The 19,529-nt window shown below is 46.0% G+C and overlaps 1 protein-coding gene across 1 annotated transcript in view; it reads left to right on the forward strand.

Moving 5' to 3' along the window:
* The first annotated feature begins 591 nt into the window (after window positions 1-591).
* Window positions 592-19,529, forward strand: part of ephx4 (epoxide hydrolase 4) — an 89,827-nt gene continuing 70,889 nt past the window's right edge. The window contains exons 1-2 of the mRNA XM_038793819.1: window positions 592-876; window positions 15,952-16,037. Of these exons, the coding sequence (XP_038649747.1) occupies window positions 634-876; window positions 15,952-16,037 (329 nt within the window). The 5' untranslated portion in view covers window positions 592-633. The remainder of the gene's footprint in view (window positions 877-15,951; window positions 16,038-19,529) is intronic.

Genomic DNA, 19,529 nt, shown 5'->3' on the forward strand with positions numbered 1-19,529 from the left:
TGAGCTAGATCGCTGGCTTTTAAAGCAGACCAAGCAGGCCAGCAGCACGGTTCGATTCCCGTACCAGCCTCCCCGGACAGGCGCTGGAATGTGGCGACTAGGGGCTTTTCACAGTAACTTCATTGAAGCCTACTCGTGACAATAAAGCGATTTTCATTTTTTTGTCATTTTCAAAACGAGCTCTGACATGACAGCCATTCAGCCCAGTTTGTTATCCTATTTGTGGGATGGGATTGTTTTTATATTTGAGCTGATTTATTGATGGTGTCTGTACCTGGCTATGGGATGGTCCCCCGCCGCCTTTGTGTGACTGTCTGGCTCTTTGGGGAGCAGTTTCCGATTGCAGACAGCGATCCGACCAATGAGACCGGTGAGAAATGTTTGAAAAGACAGTCGCTTTACGTCGGCGCAATGCCTGACGTTGCCATCAGCGCTGGTTTCCATGACTTCAGTTTAAAGGGGATCTTCCTTGGCACCCGCTCGCTGGAGGTGGATCTGCTGGAGTGAGAGGGGAGGGAGGGAGATTGGAGGGAGGGGGTGAGTGGGGAGGGAGAGGGGGGGAGGAGGAGGGGGGAGAGAGGGAGGGTGTGTGTGTGTGTGTGTGTGGGGGTCGCTCCCACTCCCAGCCGGACTATGGTCAACCCTCTCTGCGACCCCCTGGTGTTGACAACTCGGCTGCTGGTCAAATGCAAGCTGCTGCTCTTCTGGGCTCTTGTCTACACTTTCTGCGGGTTCACTGCCTGGCTGGCCTCGCTCAAACTTTTGTGGCACATCATCAGGAATCCAGCGGGGACCTTCCAGCGGGTGGACCGGCAAACCTCACCCCCCTGCTTAAACGACACGTCCCTGGGAACACACTGCTATGTGAGAATCAAGGTGAGTGAGATCCCTTCACTGGCTGCTCAGTGCAGGCGGGAGCCTTACAGCCAAATGGTGCTTCCTCTGAATGTATTTGTCATTAACTCTCTCCCCATGTTTACTGTGGAGCGGCTGGAGGCCTGAATCTGCTTCATTAACAGTGGGGGGAGGTTGAAATGTTCTGGACTCCTAACGCGGACAAGCGTCTGATCTTTGGTTTAAGCAAGCACGTTCCTTTCGCAACTAAATCCTAGTGTGTTGTGAAATGACAAACAGACACTGCAGTCTTTCCGACATCTCCATGTCTCTCCCGTTTGCAAATGGGGCTGACAATTGGCCAGTCCTTGTTTAGCATCCTCCAGCTCAGAGTGCTGAAACCCGGGACAGCTCCTCCGTGGACTCGGGTTTAGACACTGCAGAAATTAAACAAGCGACAGGAGGGGTTGGGGGTGTTGGGGGGGGGGGGGGGGGGGGGGGGGGGGGACGCACCGATTCATCAGCTAATGGTTGCAGAGGAGATATTTCCACCTGCATCATTTTCAGTGTCCATTGTCTTGTAATTGAAAGTAATGCTGGATGTCCCTCCCGCAGTGATGGACCTTAAATGTGTGTGTGTGGGTTTCACAAAAACCTTTTCTTTTTACCTGCCAGTCTGACTGTAGGTCACCTCTAACTGTGCCTTGGCTAACACGCTGCTGGAATAGTAATTTCAGAAATGCCTCAAATCAAACATGTGGCACAAACATTATTCCACTTCTGGGGATTTCTGTTAGAGCCCAAACACCGAATCCTGGAACCTGTTTAGTCCCCCCCCCCCCCCCCCTCCATAGCGAACTCCCCCTAGCAAAAAAATCACATTGAAGATTTTAATATACACATTTATAGTTGCTTCCGCATGTAAAATATGACATCTAATATTAGCAAGGACAATTTGAAGCTTAATGATGCTACGGTAGATTTGCTGCCAAACGTGTTGCAATGGGATCTTTTGATTTAACAGTGTTGAAAATGTAGATCTCGTTTAATGAATTCGTGCCTCTTCAAAATTAAGTGCCTTGCAGTATATGGTTGTTTGAAATCGGATTAATTGTGGTTCAAACTGTTAAAATGCAAAGGTCCTGTACTGATGATGCGGTGATAATTCACGTCTCGACAGTCTCAAAGCACTTTTCCAAATCCGCTGTGTCTGACAACCGGGTTCCCGCTGAATTGCCGCTCTCAATATCTAATCCTGCAGCTAACAGTCAACATTGTACAGATCTGTTAATTTAAACGATGCTCGCAGTTATTTGTGTCATTTAATTACTTCGTGTTTAAATCTCGAGTTAGTAAAATACGTTGAGAAATTTAGAATAATTTAATATTGGTTATCTTCTCTGTCGTTTAATCCATGTTTTGCTATTGTTGGGTATCCTGTACACATTTTGCTTGATTGTGAGGTTGGTAAGTTATTGTATTTTACTGCCCAAATACACTGCAATGATCATTTTTACAATGATCAATACACAATTGCAGAACAGAGCAATGGCTGCAAAGTCTGTGATGGTCACTGTTATTCTGTCTTAATCTTCTACATCTCGTACATATTTTGCTCTATGCCTCCTTCTTAATCAATGGCATTTTTGATTTCTAATGGCTGAATCAATCTGCCATGATCTTTGCTTTGCTGTTTTCCCATTCCGGCACTGTGTATCTAATTCAGATAGCCTCCCCTCTCCACAGCTGCTCCAGGTGACCCTATCCTTTCTGTCCATTTCAAACCCTCCCTCAGTTATTGCAGCTGCTGCAGTCTCTCTGCTTTTTACCGAGTTTGCCACCAGTGAGAATTGCTGGGAATTCTGAGCTCTGCCGTCAGTATTGATGCTGTGTATAGTAGACCGACTTTAGAGTGGCATCGAGGATGTTTGGAGAACCCATGCCGAAGATTGAGAGGTGGCAGCATTAGTGTTGGGCAGGGTTATAATGATCCAGTGGGTCAGAATGAGTCAAGTAACTTGTAGAAGGAGGGTTGGAGACACAACGTCAGCAATTGTTTGAGGTGAGGAGGGGAGAGCATTTTTTTAAGTGGAGGGGGGGGGTTTGAAAGCAGGAAAAATTTTAGAGGTGCCAAATGAGCAAGGTGTAGCTAAGGAAACCAATTGGGCAAAAGGAAGAACAGATCTTTGAAACCCACTCCTGGCACAGGGGCAGCATGGTAGCACAGTGGTTAGCATTGTTGTTTCACAGCGCCAGGGTCCCAGGTTCGATTCCCACTTAGGTCACTGTCTGTACGGAGTCTGCACGTTCTCCCCGTGTCTGCGTGGGTTTCCTCCGGGTGCTCCGGTTTGCTCCCACAAGTCCCGAACGACGGGCTTGTTAGGTGAATTGGACATTCTAAATTCTCCCTCTGTGTACCCGAACGGGCGCCGGAATGTGGCGACTAGGGGATTTTCACAGTAACTTCATTGCAGTGTTAATGTCAGCCTACTTGTGACGATAATAAAGAGGATTATATTATTGAAAAAGATCTCCCAACGGTGGGCTCCGTGAGAACAGAAAGCAGCAGTAGAAATAGCAAGTGGAAGATGAAAATAAATATTTGAAATGCATGGAAATGAGAATATTGGAGAAAAGGAACAAGAACAAGGCAGAAATAAACTGAGGCCCACGTTGTTTTCAGGTTAGCTGAGGGTTTCCGCAGCTCTTCAGGAAATATCAGCGTTTAAAAGATACTGTCCGACACTGTAATCTTATTATAGCTTGTCACCTTCCACACTGCTGTAGCTGAAAGAGTGAGGAAGAAAATATGTTCGTGTGGGAAGGATGTGGGCGTAAGTGATGAAGGGGCTAGAAATGTGGGGGAGGACACTAGAATCTGGGGTCACCTGTACTTTCCCAGTTACCATGGTGTATAATAATTTTAAGTACAGATTCAATGCGTATCACATTTTGCTAATGTATCTACTACTATTATTATAATCTATTTAAAGCTTTAATTGTAGTAAATGACTTTGGTTTGCTAACTACAAGTTCTTGCATATTCCATTCCTGACTCTTAAAACAGCAAAAATTGATGGGATTATGGACAATGATCGTGTTCTAATGGTAATTAATTTTAATTTGCCACTGTTTAACTTTGATGACAGCGAGATAGTGCCATATTCAATTAGTAAATTTAATTGAAGGTTAAAATTCTAATAATGCTTTAATGTTATTAGAAGTAACACTGGGCGGCACGGTGGCGCAGTGCTTAGCACTGCTACCTCATGGTGCCGAGGACCCGGGTTCGATCCCGGTCCCGGGTCACTGTCCATGTGGAGTCTGCACATTTTCCCTGAGTTTGCTTGTGTCTCATCCCCACAACCTACAAATATGCAAGGTAGGTGGATTGACCACACTAAATTGCCCCTTAATTGAAATGTGGTCGCGAGCGAGACTCCCGAAAGGTATGTTGCCTCTCGGGTGCCAGGGCCAGGAATGTCTCGGATCGTGTCTTCAGGATCCTGAAGGGGGAGGGTGAGCAGCCAGAAGTCGTGGTGCACATTGGTACCAACGACGTAGGTAGGAAAAAGGGTGTGGAGGTAATAAACAAGTTTAGGGAGTTAGGTTGGAAGTTAAAGGCCAGGACAGACAGAGTTGTCATCTCTGGTTTGTTGCCGGTGCCACGTGATAGCGAGGCTAGGAATAGGGAGAGAGTGCAGTTGAACACGTGGCTGCAGGAATGGTGTAGGAGGGAGGGCTTCAGGTATTTGGATAATTGGAGCGCATTCTGGGGAAGGTGGGACCTGTACAAGCAGGACGGGTTGCATCTGAACCAGAGGGGCACCAATATCCTGGGGGGGAGGTTTTCTAGTACTCTTCGGGAGGGTTTAAACTAATTTGGCAGGGGAATGGGAACCGGATCTGTCGTCCAGCAACTAAGGAAGCCGATATTCAGGACGCCAAAGCACGTAGTGATGCAGTGGGGAAGGTAACACTGACAAAGGAGAGTACTTGCAGGCAAGGAGATGGGTTGAAGTGTGTATACTTTAACGCAAGAAGCATCAGGAATAAGGTGGGTGAACTTAAGGCATGGATCGGTACTTGGGACTACGATGTGGTGGCCATCACGGAAACTTGGATAGAAGAGGGGCAGAAATGGTTGTTGAAGGTCCCTGGTTATAGATGTTTCAACAAGATTAGGGAGGATGGTAAAAGAGGTGGGGGGGGGGGGGGGGTGGCATTGTTAATCAGAGATAGTATAACAGCTGCAGAAAGGCAGTTCGAGGGGGATCTGCCTACTGAGGTAATATGGGTTGAAGTCAGAAATAGGAAAGGAGCAGTCACCTTGTTGGGAGTTTTCTATAGGCCCTCCAATAGCAGCAGAGATGTGGAGGAACAGATTGGGAAACAGATTTTGGAAAGGTGCAGAAGTCACAGGGTAGTAGTCATGGGTGACTTCAACTTCCCAAACATTGAGTGAAAACCCTTTAGATCAAATAGTTTGGATGGGGTAGTTTGGATGGGCACACACATATGTGCAGTGTGTCCAGGAAGCTTTTCTAACACAGTATGTAGATTGTCCGACCAGAGGGGAGGCCATATTGGATTTAGTACTTGGTAATGAACCAGGGCAGGTGATAGATTTGTTAGTGGGGGAGCATTTTGGAGGTAGTGACCACAATTCTGTGACTTTCACTTTAGTAATGGAGAGGGATAGGTGCATGCAACAGGGCAAGGTTTACAATTGGGGGAAGGGTAAATACAATGCTGTCAGACAAGAATTGAAGTGCAGAAGTTGGGAAACATAGGCTGTCAGGGAAGGACACAAGTGAAATGTGGAACTTGTTCAAGGAACAGGTACTGCGTGTCTTTGATATGTATGTCCCTGTCAGGCAGGGAAGAGATGGTCGAGTGAGGGAACCATGGTTGACAAGAGAGGTTGAATGTCTTGTTAAGAGGAAGAAGGAGACTTATGTAAGGCTGAAGAAACAAGGTTCAGACAGGGCGCTGGAGGGATACAAGATAGCCAGGAGGGAACTGAAGAAAGGGATTAGGAGAGCTAAGAGAGGGCATGAAAAATCTTTGGCAGGTAGGATCAAGGAAAACCCCAAGGCCTTTTACACATATGTGAGAAATATGAGAATGACTAGAGCGAGGGTAGGTCCGATCAAGGACAGTAGCGGGAGATTGTGTATTGAGTCTGAAGAGATAGGAGAGGTCTTGAACAAGTATTTTTCTTCAGTATTTACAAATGAGAGGGGGCATATTGTTGGAGAGGACAGTGTGAAACAGACTGATAAGCTCGAGGAGATACTTGTCAGGAAGGAAGATGTGTTGTGCGTTTTGAAAAACTTGGGGATAGACAAGTCCCCCGGGCCTGACGGGATATATCCAAGGATTCTATGGGAAGCAAGAAATGAAATTGCAGAGCCGTTGGCAATGATCTTTTCGTCCTCGCTGTCAACAGGGGTGGTACCAGAGGATTGGAGAGTGGCGAATGTCGTGCCCCTGTTCAAAAAAGGGAATAGGAATAACCCTGGGAATTACAGGCCAGTTAGTCTTACTTCGGTGGTAGGCAAAGTAATGGAAAGAGTACTGAGGGATAGGATTTCTGAGCATCTGGAAAGACACTGCTTGATTAGGGATAGTCAGCACGGATTTGTGAGGGGTAGGTCTTGCCTTACAAGTCTTATTGAATTCTTTGAGGAGGTGACCAAGCATGTGGATAAAAGTAAAGCAGTGGGTGTAGTGTACATGGATTTTAGTAAGGCATTTGATAAGGTTCCCCATTGTAGGCTTGTGCAGAAAGTAAGGAGGCATGGGATAGTGGGAAATTTGGCCAGTTGGATAACAAACTGGCTAACCGATAGAAGACAGAGAGTGGTGGTGGATGGCAAATATTTAGCCTGGAGCCCAGTTATCAGTGGCGTACCGCAGGAATCAGTTCTGGGTCCTCTGCTGTTTGTGATTTTCATTAATGACTTGGATGAGGGAGTTGAAGGGTGGGTCAGTAAATTTGCAGATGATACGAAGATTGGTGGAGTTGTGGATAGTGAGGAGGGCTGTTGTCGGCTTCAAAGAGACATAGATAGGATGCAGAGCTGGGCTGAGAAGTGGCAGATGGAGTTTAACCCTGACAAGTGTGAGGTTGCCCATTTTGGAAGGACAAATATGAATGCGGAATACAGGGTTAACGGTAGGGTTCTTGGCAATGTGGAGGAGCAGAGAGATCTTGGGGTCTATATTCATAGATCTTTGAAAGTTGCCACTCAAGTGGATAGAGCTGTGAAGAAGGCCTATGGTGTGCTAGCGTTCATTAGCAGAGGGATTGAATTTAAGAGCCGTGAGGTGATGATGCAGCTGTAGAAAACCTTGGTCAGGCCACATTTGGAGTACTGTGTGCAGTTCTGGTCGCCTCATTTTAGGAAGGATGTGGAAGCTTTGGAAAAGGTGCAAAGGAGATTTACCAGGATGTTGCCTGGAATGGAGAGTAGGTCATACGAGGAAAGGTTGAGGGTGCTAGGCCTTTTCTCATTAGAACGGAGAACGATGAGGGGCGACTTGATAGAGGTTTATAAGATGATCAGGGGAATAGATAGAGTAGACAGTCAGAGACTTTTTCCCCGGGTGGAACACACCAGTACAAGGGGACATAAATTTAAGATAAATGGTGGAAGATATAAAGGGGATGTCAGAGGTAGGTTCTTTACCCAGAGAGTAGTGGGGGCATGGAATGCACTGCCTGTGGAAGTAGCTGAGCCGGAAACGTTAGGGACCTTCAAGCGGCTATTGGATAGGTACATGGATTAGGGTAGAGTAATGGAGTGTAGATTACCTTCTTCTTAAGGGCAGCACGGTAGCATTGTGGATAGCACAATTGCTTCACAGCTCCAGGGTCCCAAGTTCGATTTCGACTTGGGTCACTGTCTGTGTGGAGTCTGCACATCCTCCCCGTGTGTGCGTGGGTTTCCTCCGGGTTCTCCGGTTTCCTCCCACAGTCCAAAGATGTGCAGGTTGGGTGGATTGGCCATGAAAAAATGCCCTTAGTGTCCAAAATTCTATGATTAACCTAGGACAAAAGTTTGGCACAACATTGTGGGCCGAAGGGCCTGTTCTGTGCTGTATTTCTCTATCTCTCTAATGTAGCTCATCTTGGTTTAAAGCATGTACAAGAAAATACATATTTAACTGGATAATTTTGAAGTAAAATGTATTCTTCACAAAGGAGAGTATAAGAAAATTCAAGATGAGATGGTGCTACTCACTTCATGTGGGCAGTCTGACATTCAAAATGAGGCGGGGAAATAATTCTACTCTTAAAAAAAGTCACCAAAAGAAAAGTTAGAATGTAGTTTTTATTTCCGTACAGAGTTTGTCACACAGCACCTGTAGCAATAAACAGTGGTTAATGTTTCAAAGTCGAAGACCTTCCATTGGACATTGGAATGGAAGGAAGATAGAAATGTAAGAGTTTTTAAGGCAGTGGATGGGAGGCCCGGGGAGGGATGCTGGCTGGGCAGGAGGAACAAATGGGTAGTCCGGAGTTCAAGGGTCGGGATTCAAGGAAAAGGTGGTGTTCTTGCTCCATGTGGCAGGCTGGGGACAGTTCCAGTCCCCAGGGTCAGCATGTGTGCAGGAAGTGTCTCCAGTTACAGCTCCTGGAAGCTCAAGTTTCAGAGCTGGAGCGGCTGCTGGAGACAGTGTGGAGCATCCACGAGTCGGAGAGTATCGTGGATAGTACGTATAGAGAGGTGGTCACACCGCAGGCTCAGGCTCCGCAGGCAGGAAGGGAATGGGTGACCATCAGGCAGAGCAAGAGAGTGAGGCAGGCAGTGCAGGAATCCCCTGTGGCCATTCCCCTGCAGAACAGATATCCCGTTTGGATACTGTTGAGGGGAATGGCCTCTCAGGGGAAAACAGGAACAGCCAAACCCGTGGCACCACGGTTGGTTCTGCTGCAGAGGGGAGGAGTAATAAGTGTGACAGTGCAATAGTTATAGGGGATTCAATTGTAAGGGGAATAGACAGGCGTTTCTGTGGCTGCAAACGAGACTCCAGGATGGTATGTTGCCTCCCTGGTGCTAGGGTAAAGGATGCCTCGTAGGGGGTACAGGACATTCTGGAGGGGGAGGGTGAACGGCCAGTGGTCGTGGTACACGTCGGTACAAATGACATAGGTCAAAAAAGGGATGAGATCCTTCAAGCAGAATACAGGGAGCGAGGAAGGAAGTTAAGAAATCGGACCTCGAAGGTAGTGATCTCAGGATTACTACTGGTGCCACATGCTAGTCAGAGTGGAAATGACAGGATATATAGGATGAATACGTGGCTGATGGGATGGTGTCAGGGGCAGGGTTTCAGATTCCTGGGGCATTGGGACGGGTTCTGGGGGACGTGGGACCTGTACAAACTGGATGGGTTACACCTGGGCAGGACTGGAACTGATGTCTCTCGGGGGGGGGGGGGGGGGGGGGGGGGGGGGGGGGGGGGGGGGCAGGGGGGCTATTTGCTAGAGCGGTTGGGGAGGGTTTAAACTAAAATGCCAGAGGGATGGGAACCTATGCAAGGAGTCAGAGAAAGAGGGAGCAAGGACAAAAGCAAAAGGTAGAAAAGTGAATAAGAAAAGCGATAGGTGGAGAAACCAAGGACAAAATTCAGGGCAGTACAGAAAAATATTGGGAGCAAGACAAGCATTGTGAAAAAGACAAACTTAAAGGCTCTGTGCCTTAATGCACGGAGCATTTGTAATAAAGTGGATGAACTAACCACGCAGATAGATATAAATGGGTATGATATAATTGGGATTAAGAAGACATGGCTGCAGGGTGAACAGGGATGGGAACTGAACATCCTCGGGTTCTCAGTATTTAGGAAGGCATAAAGGAAAAGGTGGTGGTGTGGCACTGCTGGTTAAAGAGGAAATTAACACAATAGTGAGAAAGAATATTAGCTCTGACAATGTGGAATCTGTGTGGGTAGAGTTGAGAAATACCAAGAGGCAAAAAACATTAGTGGGTGTCATATATAGACCCCCAAACTGCACTGGTGAGGTTGGGAATGGCATTAAACAAGAAATTAGTAATGCATGTAATAAGGGAATATCGGTGATCATGGGTGATTAATCTTCACATAGATTGGGCAAATCAAATTAGCCACAATGCCGTAGAGGAGGAATTCCTGGAATGTATACGGGATGGTTTTCTTGACCAATATGTGGAAGAACCAACTAGGGAGCAGACCATCTTAGACTGGGTACTGTGTAATAAGAAGGGAATCATTGCCAATCTGGCTGCACGAGACCCCTTGGGGATGAGGAAATTAGAAATAGTATCCGATCCAAGGAAGAAGCAAACAGATTGGCCAAGAAAAATAATAGGTCTGAGGATTGGTTTAGAATTCAGTTTAGAATTCAGTTTAGAATTCAGCAAAGAAGGACAAAGGGATTAAATCAGAAGGGGAAAGTACAGTACGAAAGGAAGCTTGCAGGGAACATAAAGACTGATACTAAGAGTTTCTACAGGTATGTGAAGAGAAAGAGATTGGTGAAGAGAAATGTAGGCCCCCTACAGACAGAAACAGGAAAATGCGCAATAAGGGACAAAGAAATGGCTGAGCAATTAAATACATACTTTGGTTCTGTCTTCACAAATGAGGACACAAGTCAGATCCCAGAAATGTTGGAGAATGAAAGGGTTAGTGAGAGGGAAGAACTGAGGGAGATCAACATTAGTATAGAAATGGTGTTGGGAAAACTGATGGGATTGAAGGCGGATAAATCCCTCGGGCCTGAGAATCTGCATCCCAGAGTGCTGAAGGAGGTGGCTCTGGAAATAGTGGATGCATTGGTGGTCATCGTCCGGGATTCTATAGACTCTGGAACTGTCCCTGCAGATTGGAGGGTAGCTCACGTCACTCCGATATTCAAAAAGGGAGGTAGAGAGAAAGCAGGGAATTATAGACCAGTAAGCCTAACATCAGTATTTGGGAAAATGCTTGAATCCATTATCAAGGACTTTATAGCAGAACATTTAGAAAGCAGTGGCAGGATCAGTCAGAGTCAGCATGGATTTATGAAGGGGAAATCATGCTTGACAAATCGGTTGGAATTCTTTGAAGAGGTAACCAGTACAGTCGACAAGGGGGAGCCAGCCGATGTGGTATATTTGGACTTCAGGAGGCATTTGACAAAGTCCCGCATAAGAGATTATTGTGCAAAATTAAAGTGCATGGGATTGGGGGAAATGTATTGAGGTGGATAGAAAACTGGTTGGCAGAGAGGAAACAAAGAGTAGGGATTAATGGGTCCTTTTCAAATTGGCAGGCAGTAACCAGTGCGGTACCACAGGGATCGGTGCTGGGACCCCAGCTATTCACAATATATTAATGATTTGGATGAGGGAACACAATATAACATCTCAAAGTTTGCAGATGATACCAAATTAGGTGGGAGGGTGAATTCTGACCAGGATGCAGGGATCCTCCAGCAAGATCTGGGCAGGTTGGGCGAGTGGGCAAACCAATGGCAGATGCAGTATAATTTGGATAAGTGTGAATTTTGGAAGCAAAAACAGGAAGGCAGATTATTACCTGAATGGTTGTAAATTGGGAGAGGGGAGTGTGCAGCGGGACCTGGGTGTCCTTGTGCACCATTCGCTGAAGGTAAGCATGCAGGTGCAGCAGGCGGTAAAGAAAGCTGATGGTATATTGGCCTTCATTGCAAGAGGTTTTGAGTATAGAAGCAGGGATGTGTTGCTGCAATTGTACAGTGCCTTGATGAGGCCACACTTGGAGTATTGTGTGCAGTTTTGGTCTCCTTCTCTGAGGAAGGATGTTCTTGCTCTCGAGGGAGTGCAGCGAAGGTTTACTAGACTGATTCCAGGGATGGCGGGACTGTCATATGAGGAGGGATTGACTAGGTTGGGATTGTTCTCGCTGGAGTTCAGAAGAATGAGGGGGGATCTCATAGAGACTTAGAAAATTCTAACAGGGCTAGACAGGGTAGATGCAGGGAAGATGTTACAAATGACGGGTGTGTCCAGAACCAGGGATCACAGCCCTGGTAAACCATTTCAGACAGAGATAAGGAGACACTTCTTCACACAAAGAGTGGTGAGCCTGTGGAATTCATTACCACAGGAAGTAGCTAAAACTTTGAATATATTCAAGAGGCGGCTGGATATAGCACTTGGGGAGAATGGGATCAAAGGCTATGGGGAGAAAGCAGGATTAGGCGATTGAGTTGGATGATCAGCCATGATTATGATGAATGGCGGAGCAGGCTCGAAGGGCCAAAAGGCCTCCTCCTGCTCCTATCTTCTATGTATCTATGTATCTACATATCTATGGAGGGAGGAGAGGGCCAGGAAGGATTCGGAGGGGTATTGGTATCCAAGAGTTGTTGAAGATTGCGACCCTTCACACCTGAAAGGAAAATTGAAGTGATGAGCAAGGTGAGGGATGAAATGAAACTGTGACACTGGTGACAGAATGAAGTGGTGTTGCTTAAGAGAGAGACCTCACTTAATATTGCCTTATGTGGCTCATTATCAAATGTTCCTTAACGCTCCTGTAAAGCACATTTTACTACTTTAAATCATAAAATCTCCTCTGTGCAGAAGAAGGCCATTCGACCCATCTAGTCTGCACCCTCTGAAAGAGCATCCCACCTTGGCTCCAGCGCCCTATCCCCACAACCCCATAACCCCACCTAACCTACACATCTTTGGACTGTGGGAGGAAGCCGGAGCACCCGGAGGAAACTTACGCAGACACAGGGAGAAAGTGCAAACTCCACCTAGACAGTCACCCAAGGCCAGAATTGAATCCGGCTGCCTGGCACAGTGAGACAGCAGTTCTAACCACTATGCCACCGTGCCGTCCAAGATAGTTTTATAAATTCCATGTAATTAAATGTAAAACTGGTAATATGTGGGTTGGCAGAGAGAAATGACTCTGGAATCCATTGGATTGTCATAAAAAACAAACAAAATTACAAATATTCTTCAGGTAAGAGAACCAAAAATCCTAACCTATCTTTCCGGGACCTTCATGGTCAAAAAATATTCATTTCCACTATTAGGGGTAGATGGGAATATGGAACTCAAAACACAGACAAATCAATCATGATCTTATTGAATGGTGGAGCAGGCACGATTGGCCAAATGGCCTACTTCTGCTCCCATTGTGTATGTTCATATTGCCTACATCCCAAGGACAATTTAAATGGTATTTAAACGGTGGCGCAGTGGTTAGCATTGCTGCCTCACGGCGCCGGGGTCCCAGGTTCGAACCCGGCTCTGGGTCACTGTCTGTGTGCAGTTTGTACATTCTCCCCGTGTTTGCATGGGTTTCCCCCCCACAACCCAAAGATGTGCAGGGTGGGTGGATTGGCCACGCTAAATTGCCCCTTAATTGGAAAAAATGAATTGATTACACTAAATTTATTTTAAAAACTTCACACCAAGTTGCTCCTATTTTGTTGAATGCTTGGGTTATTTAGTGATCGATAATTTACTTAAAGACCTGTCACATTGTTTGGCCAACATAGGATGTAGAACATTAAGGTTACTTATTGCTTTATAGTCACAGTTTCATGCTGTCCTGGCAACATGGTTTCTCAGTGTTTTACAGCTTTTTATTGTCTGTAAAATATAAAATGGGAAAGGTGGCCAATCCATGGCTTACAAGGAAAATTAACGATAGTATTAGATCCAAGGTTTATTTTATTCAGCCGTGGGATGTGGGCATCGCTGGCTGTGCCAGCATTTATTGCCCATCCCTGAGGCCACTTAAGAGTCAGCCACATTGCTGTGGATCTGGAGTTACATGTAGGCCAGACCAGGTAAGGACGACAGATTTCCTTCCCTAAAGGATATTAGTGAACCAGATGGGTTTTAACGACAATCGACAATGGTTTCATGGTCACCTTTTATACTTTTAAAAAATAAATTTAGAGAACCCAATTCATTTTTTTTCCAATTAAGGGGCAATTTAGCATGTTCAATCCACCCACCCTGCATATCTTTGGGTTGTGGGGGCAAAACCCACGCAAGCACGGGGAGAATGTGCAAACTCCACACAGACAGTGACCCAGAGCCGGGATTGAACCTGGGACCCCGGAGACGTGAGACTGCAGTGCTACCACTGCGCCGCCCCTCCCTTTTAGACAGATTTTTAAAAAAAACTGAGTTCAAGTTTCACCATCTATCATGGCAGGATTCGAACCAGTGTGCCCAGAGTATGACTTTGTTCTCTGGAGTACTAGTCCAGCAATAATACCACAATACCACTGCCTCCCCAGCAAAGGTGGAGGCATATACATTGGTCAAGAAAAACAACAGACCTGAAGATTGGGGGAGCAGTTTAGAATTCAGCAAAGGAGAACCAAGGGATTAATTGAGGGGGGGGGTGAAATAGAGTATGAGAGCAAGCTTGCAGGGAACATAAAAACTGACTGTAAAAGTTTCTATAGGTACATGAAGGGAAAAAGATTTGTGAAGACAACTATAGGCCTCTTACAGTCAGAAATAAAGGAATTTATTTAAATTTTTGAGTACCTAATCCATTTTTTCCAATTATGGGGCAATTTAGTGTGGTCAATGCACCTATCCTGCAAATCTTTTGGGTTGTGGGGGCGAAACCCACGCAGCCACAGGGAGAATGTGCAAACTCCACATGGACAGTGACCCAGAGCTGGGATCGAACCTGGGATCTCGGCGCCATGAGGCAGCAGGGCTAACCCACTGCGGCACCGTGCTGCCCTCGAAATAAAGGGATTTAGAATGGGGTGATGTGTTGGGTATGCTGGGTCTGCGAGGACTGCGTTTACCATTGCAGTGAGAGAGACAGGCTTCCAACACTTGTAGAAATGCAACTCTATTTTATTGAACTATCAACTGTTAAACATTATGCTGAGTTGACTGGAGACCTGAGGCTAACCTGACCAGACCATCTCACTACCACATGGTGGATGTTCTAGTTGCTGCTCACGGGCTCTGGCTGTCTCAGAGGCTGCATCCCAAGAGAGCGGGAAAACTAGTGCCCTCTGGCTTTATAGTGGCCGTGTCCTGTCTGGTGATTGGCTGCTGTGTTCTGTGTGTTCATTGGTCATCCTGTGTGTCAATCAGTATCTGCCTGTGCACCATCATATACTTGTGTGTATATTATGACATGGGGAACAAAGAAATGGCTGACCAACTAAATACATACTTTGGTTCTGTCTTCACAAGGAAGGACACAGGTTGGCAGGGTGGCGCATTGGTTAGCATTACTGGCTCACAGTGCCAGGGAACTGGGTTTGATTCTCACCTTGGGTGACTTTTTGAATAGATTTTGCTCATTCTCTCCGTATCTGCGTGGATTTCCTCCGGGTGCTCCGGTTTCCCCCACGGTCCAAAGATGTACAGGTTAGGTGGATTGGCCGTGCTAAATTGCCCCTTAGGGTGAACTTACAGGGTGGGACATAGAGCATAGGTAGGGTGGTCTTTCAGGGAGTCCATGTAAAGTAGATTGGCCGAATGGCCTCTTTCTGTACTGTAGGGATTCAATGATTCTATGACACAAATAACATACCAGAAATGTTGGGGAACACAGGGTTTAGTGAGAGGGAGGAACTGAAGGAGATCAATGTTAGTAGAGAAATGGTGTTGGGGAAATTGATGGGATTGAAGGCCGATAAATCCCCAGGGCCTGATAATCTACACCCCAGCGTACTTAAGGAAGTGGCCCTAGAAATAGTGAATCTATTGGTGGTCACCTTCCAAAATTCTATAGTCTCTGGAACTCACACAGGCACGTGGAGAATGTGCAAAATCCACACGGACAGTTATCCGAGGTCGGAATCGAATCCGGGTCCCTAGTGCTGTGAGGCAGTAGTGCTAACCTCTGCGCCACCCTGCCACCACCAATCGAATTGGATAATCAGCTATGATCAGAATGAATGGTGGAGCAGACTTGAAGGGCCCTCCTGCTTTTATTTTCAATGTTTCTATGTATATTTGGGTAACTAGTCACTGAGGACCTGGTGGATGTAACACATATGTATACAAAACAATTTTTTTAAAAGCTACCACCTGCTGCTTTAAAATGGATGACATATACTGCAGTTGATTTTTGTTCACTCTCAATTTCCAGGAATCAGGATTAAGGTTCCACTATGTTGCTGCTGGAGAAAGGGGCAGACCCCTTATGCTGCTACTGCATGGATTCCCAGAGTTCTGGTAATCATTTTATTTTTACTTTACTGATTCCCTAATTTGTAGCATTTGGAGATGTTACTATTTTACTCCTTTAGCCTAGAACATATATTTAATTTAAATTATTTCTACAATAAACTGAAGCTGATATGTAGCATTTTACTCACTAATTATTTAACATAATTTGTGTTACTATTATTATGAGAGTTGTAATGTGGGTGAAAGGGTATTGGTTGCATTTGGCCTAAAGGTGGATGGCATCATGTGATATCTGCCATGTGTTGTTGAGAGAGAGAGAGCGAGAGACAGAGAGATGAAGAGCTGTATGCAATGTTGCTACCCTTGAGAGATCATTGAAGCACTTCCTGCATTGGTTTCACCTCCTGGAAATGACAATCTCATGTCTCTTCTTGCCTGGTGTATCTGGTGCTTTTGGATCCCCCTGGCATTATCTGAAAAGATAGTTTGCCCCTTCTCCCTAACCTCCCTCCGGTAGGACCTCAAAGGACCACACCTGTGAAGCAGAGCTTCCCTCACTGCCAAACTGCACAATCTCTCAGAAGAGGAAACAGCCCTCTTTAAGAAATGCATTCCTGCTTTAGTTAGCTCTGGAAGTGAATGGGGTGCTCTGAAGGATAAACAAACTGATTTTGATTAATTGATTGATTTATTGTCACATGTACCAAAGTACAGTGAAAAGTATTTTTCTGCGGCCAAGAGAACAGTACGTACAAAGTAGATAAAAAAGAATATTAGAATAATAGCTAATTACAGTGAGTTTATAATGAGGCAAAAGAGTTGTAGCACAACGGACTTGTTTTCTTTTATTTATTATTTCACGGGCATCACTGGCTTGCCGACATTGTCCTAATTGCCCTTGAACTGAACTTCCGTTGCTAAGCCATTTTAGAGGACATTGCTGTGAGGGTCTGGAGTCACATGTAGGCCAGGGAAGGGCAACAGATTTCCTTCCTTTAAGGATTTTTACGACAATCATTTTTTTTATTGAATTCAAATTTCACTATTTGCTGTGGTGGGATTTGAACCCCGGTCCCCTAAGCATTACCCTGGGTCTCTGGATTATTAGACCAGTGACAATACCACTCAGCCACCATCTATCTTCTCTGAGGCGGTGTGGTAGTCACCACTGCTGTATATATCACATACGTGAGATGTAATACGGTAAGGGTCCTGTACTACAGGTACGGGGATAGATCCCTGCCTGCTGGCTCCGCCCAGTAGACAGAGAATAAATGTGTGGGCTGTCCGAGCTGCAGCAATTTCAGCTACACATCTCTGCTTAATAAAGCCTCGATTACTCTCTACTCTTGTCTCGTCGTAATTGATAGTGTATCAGGCGGCAGGTGTGTTTTGCACTTGCCCCACTCTCCACCAGTCCAAAAACAGGCTGGGATCCCAAACTTCGACGTGTAGGAGACAGGTGTAATTATGTTAGTATGGTGGCCATTCTGTCGTTTCAATGAGAATATGCTACCTGAAATAATTAGGAGTGCAAATAGCATTCAGTTAACACAGTTCAAAAACCTGTGATGATGTATCGTATTCTGTCTGCACAGAGAATGTTTGCACATTCCATGTTTGATGAGTTTCTGAACAGGGTACATAACATTCTCAAATTGAGTCATTACAAGTGGGAAAGTGTCAGTTAACTGTTAACTTGTGCACCATGCTTTCAGGGAAACACACTTGGGTCTCACTTTGTTGCTGTAATCATCAGTGACATTGAAAATGACACTATGTTTGCTAACAAGTGGTGACCTAAATCGCTGTTGGCTGACACAAACAAAATTGGATTGCATGTGGATGTCGAGCTGCGTCTACGATGATGGAAGAGCAACACCATTGGTTCATCCAGAAAGATGGACTGTGATGTTACTCTGTAAGGACTGGTTAATGGGTTACAAATTCTCTTCAATTGCAGATCTTGTTCTCTTTGGACTGGATTTTCTGACAATTGATCATAATGGGGCAGAACCTCTTTCCTGAGCTCAATGGACAAATCTAATCAAGAGAAACAAACATAGGAACATAAAAAAATGGTGCAGGAGTAGGCCATTCGGCCCATCGAGCCTGCACCACCATTCAATATGATCATGGCTGATCATGCAAATTCAGTATCCCACTCCACTTCTCTCCATATCCCTTGATCCTTTTAACCAGAAAGGACCACATTGAGCTCCCTCTTGACTATATCCAACAAACTTCTTTCAACAGCTTTCTGTGGTAGAGAATTCCACAAGTTCACAACTCTGAGAGAAGATATTCTTCCTCATCTCAGTCCTGAATGGCTTACCCCTTATTCTAGACTGTGACCCCTAGTTCTGGACATCCGCAACATCGGGAACATTGTTCTAGCATCTTGCCTGTCCAGTTCCCTCAGGATTTTATGTTTCTTTTTTTTTAAATAATTTTTATTGGAATTTTTTACAGAAAATATAAAAATATAACAACAAGTAATAATATGTAACAAACTGCCCGATAACCCCCGCAACTCCCCCCAAACCGTAACAACACATGTATCCCACCCCCCCCCCCCAACCCCAACAAGAGAACTTAACCATAAATTAAAATTAAATAAATCAAATTTAAATAAAATAAACAAACATAGTCATCGACCTTCTCTAGCTTAATGAAACCCGCCATGTCATTGATCCAGGTCTCCACGCTTGGGGGCCTCGCATCCTTCCATTGTAGCAAAATCCTTCGCCGGGCTACTAGGGATGCAAAGGCCAGCACACCGGCCTCTTTCGCCTCCTGCACTCCCGGCTCCACCCCAACCCCAAAAATCGCGAGTCCCCATCCTGGCTTGACCCTGGATCCCACCACCCTTGACACCGTCCTCGCCACCCCCTTCCAGAACTCCTCCAGTGCCAGGCATGCCCAGAACATATGGGCATGGTTCGCTGGACTCCCCGAGCACCTGACACACCTGTCTTCACCCCCAAAGAACCTACTCATCCTCGTCCCAGTCATGTGGGCCCTATGCAGCAACTTGAATTGAATGAGGCTAAGCCGCGCATACGAGGAGGAAGAATTAACCCTCTCCAGGGCATCAGCCCATGTCCCGCCTTCGATCTGTTCCCCCAGTTCCCCATCCCACTTAGTTTTCAGCTCCTCTACTGATGCCTCTTCCACCTCCTGCATAAGCTTGTAGATATCGGATATCTTCCCCTCTCCAACCCCCGAAAGCACCCTGTCACTCACCCTCCTCGCGGGGAGCGCAGGGAATCCCTCCACCTGCCGTCTAGCAAATGCCTTTACCTGCAGATACCTAAACATGTTTCCCGGGGGGAGCCCAAATTTCTCCTCCAATTCCCCCAGGCTCGCATACCTCCCGTCGATAAACAAGTCCCTCAGCTGTCTAATGCCCGCTCTGTACCAACCCTGAAATCCCCCATCAATGTTCCCCAGGACGAACCTATGGTTCCCCTTTAACGGAGCCTCCATCGAGCCCCCCACTTCTCCCCTATGTCGCCTCCACTGCCCCCAAATCTT

The sequence above is a fragment of the Scyliorhinus canicula genome, chromosome 4, assembly GCF_902713615.1.
Source record: "Scyliorhinus canicula chromosome 4, sScyCan1.1, whole genome shotgun sequence".
NCBI lineage: Eukaryota > Metazoa > Chordata > Chondrichthyes > Carcharhiniformes > Scyliorhinidae > Scyliorhinus > Scyliorhinus canicula.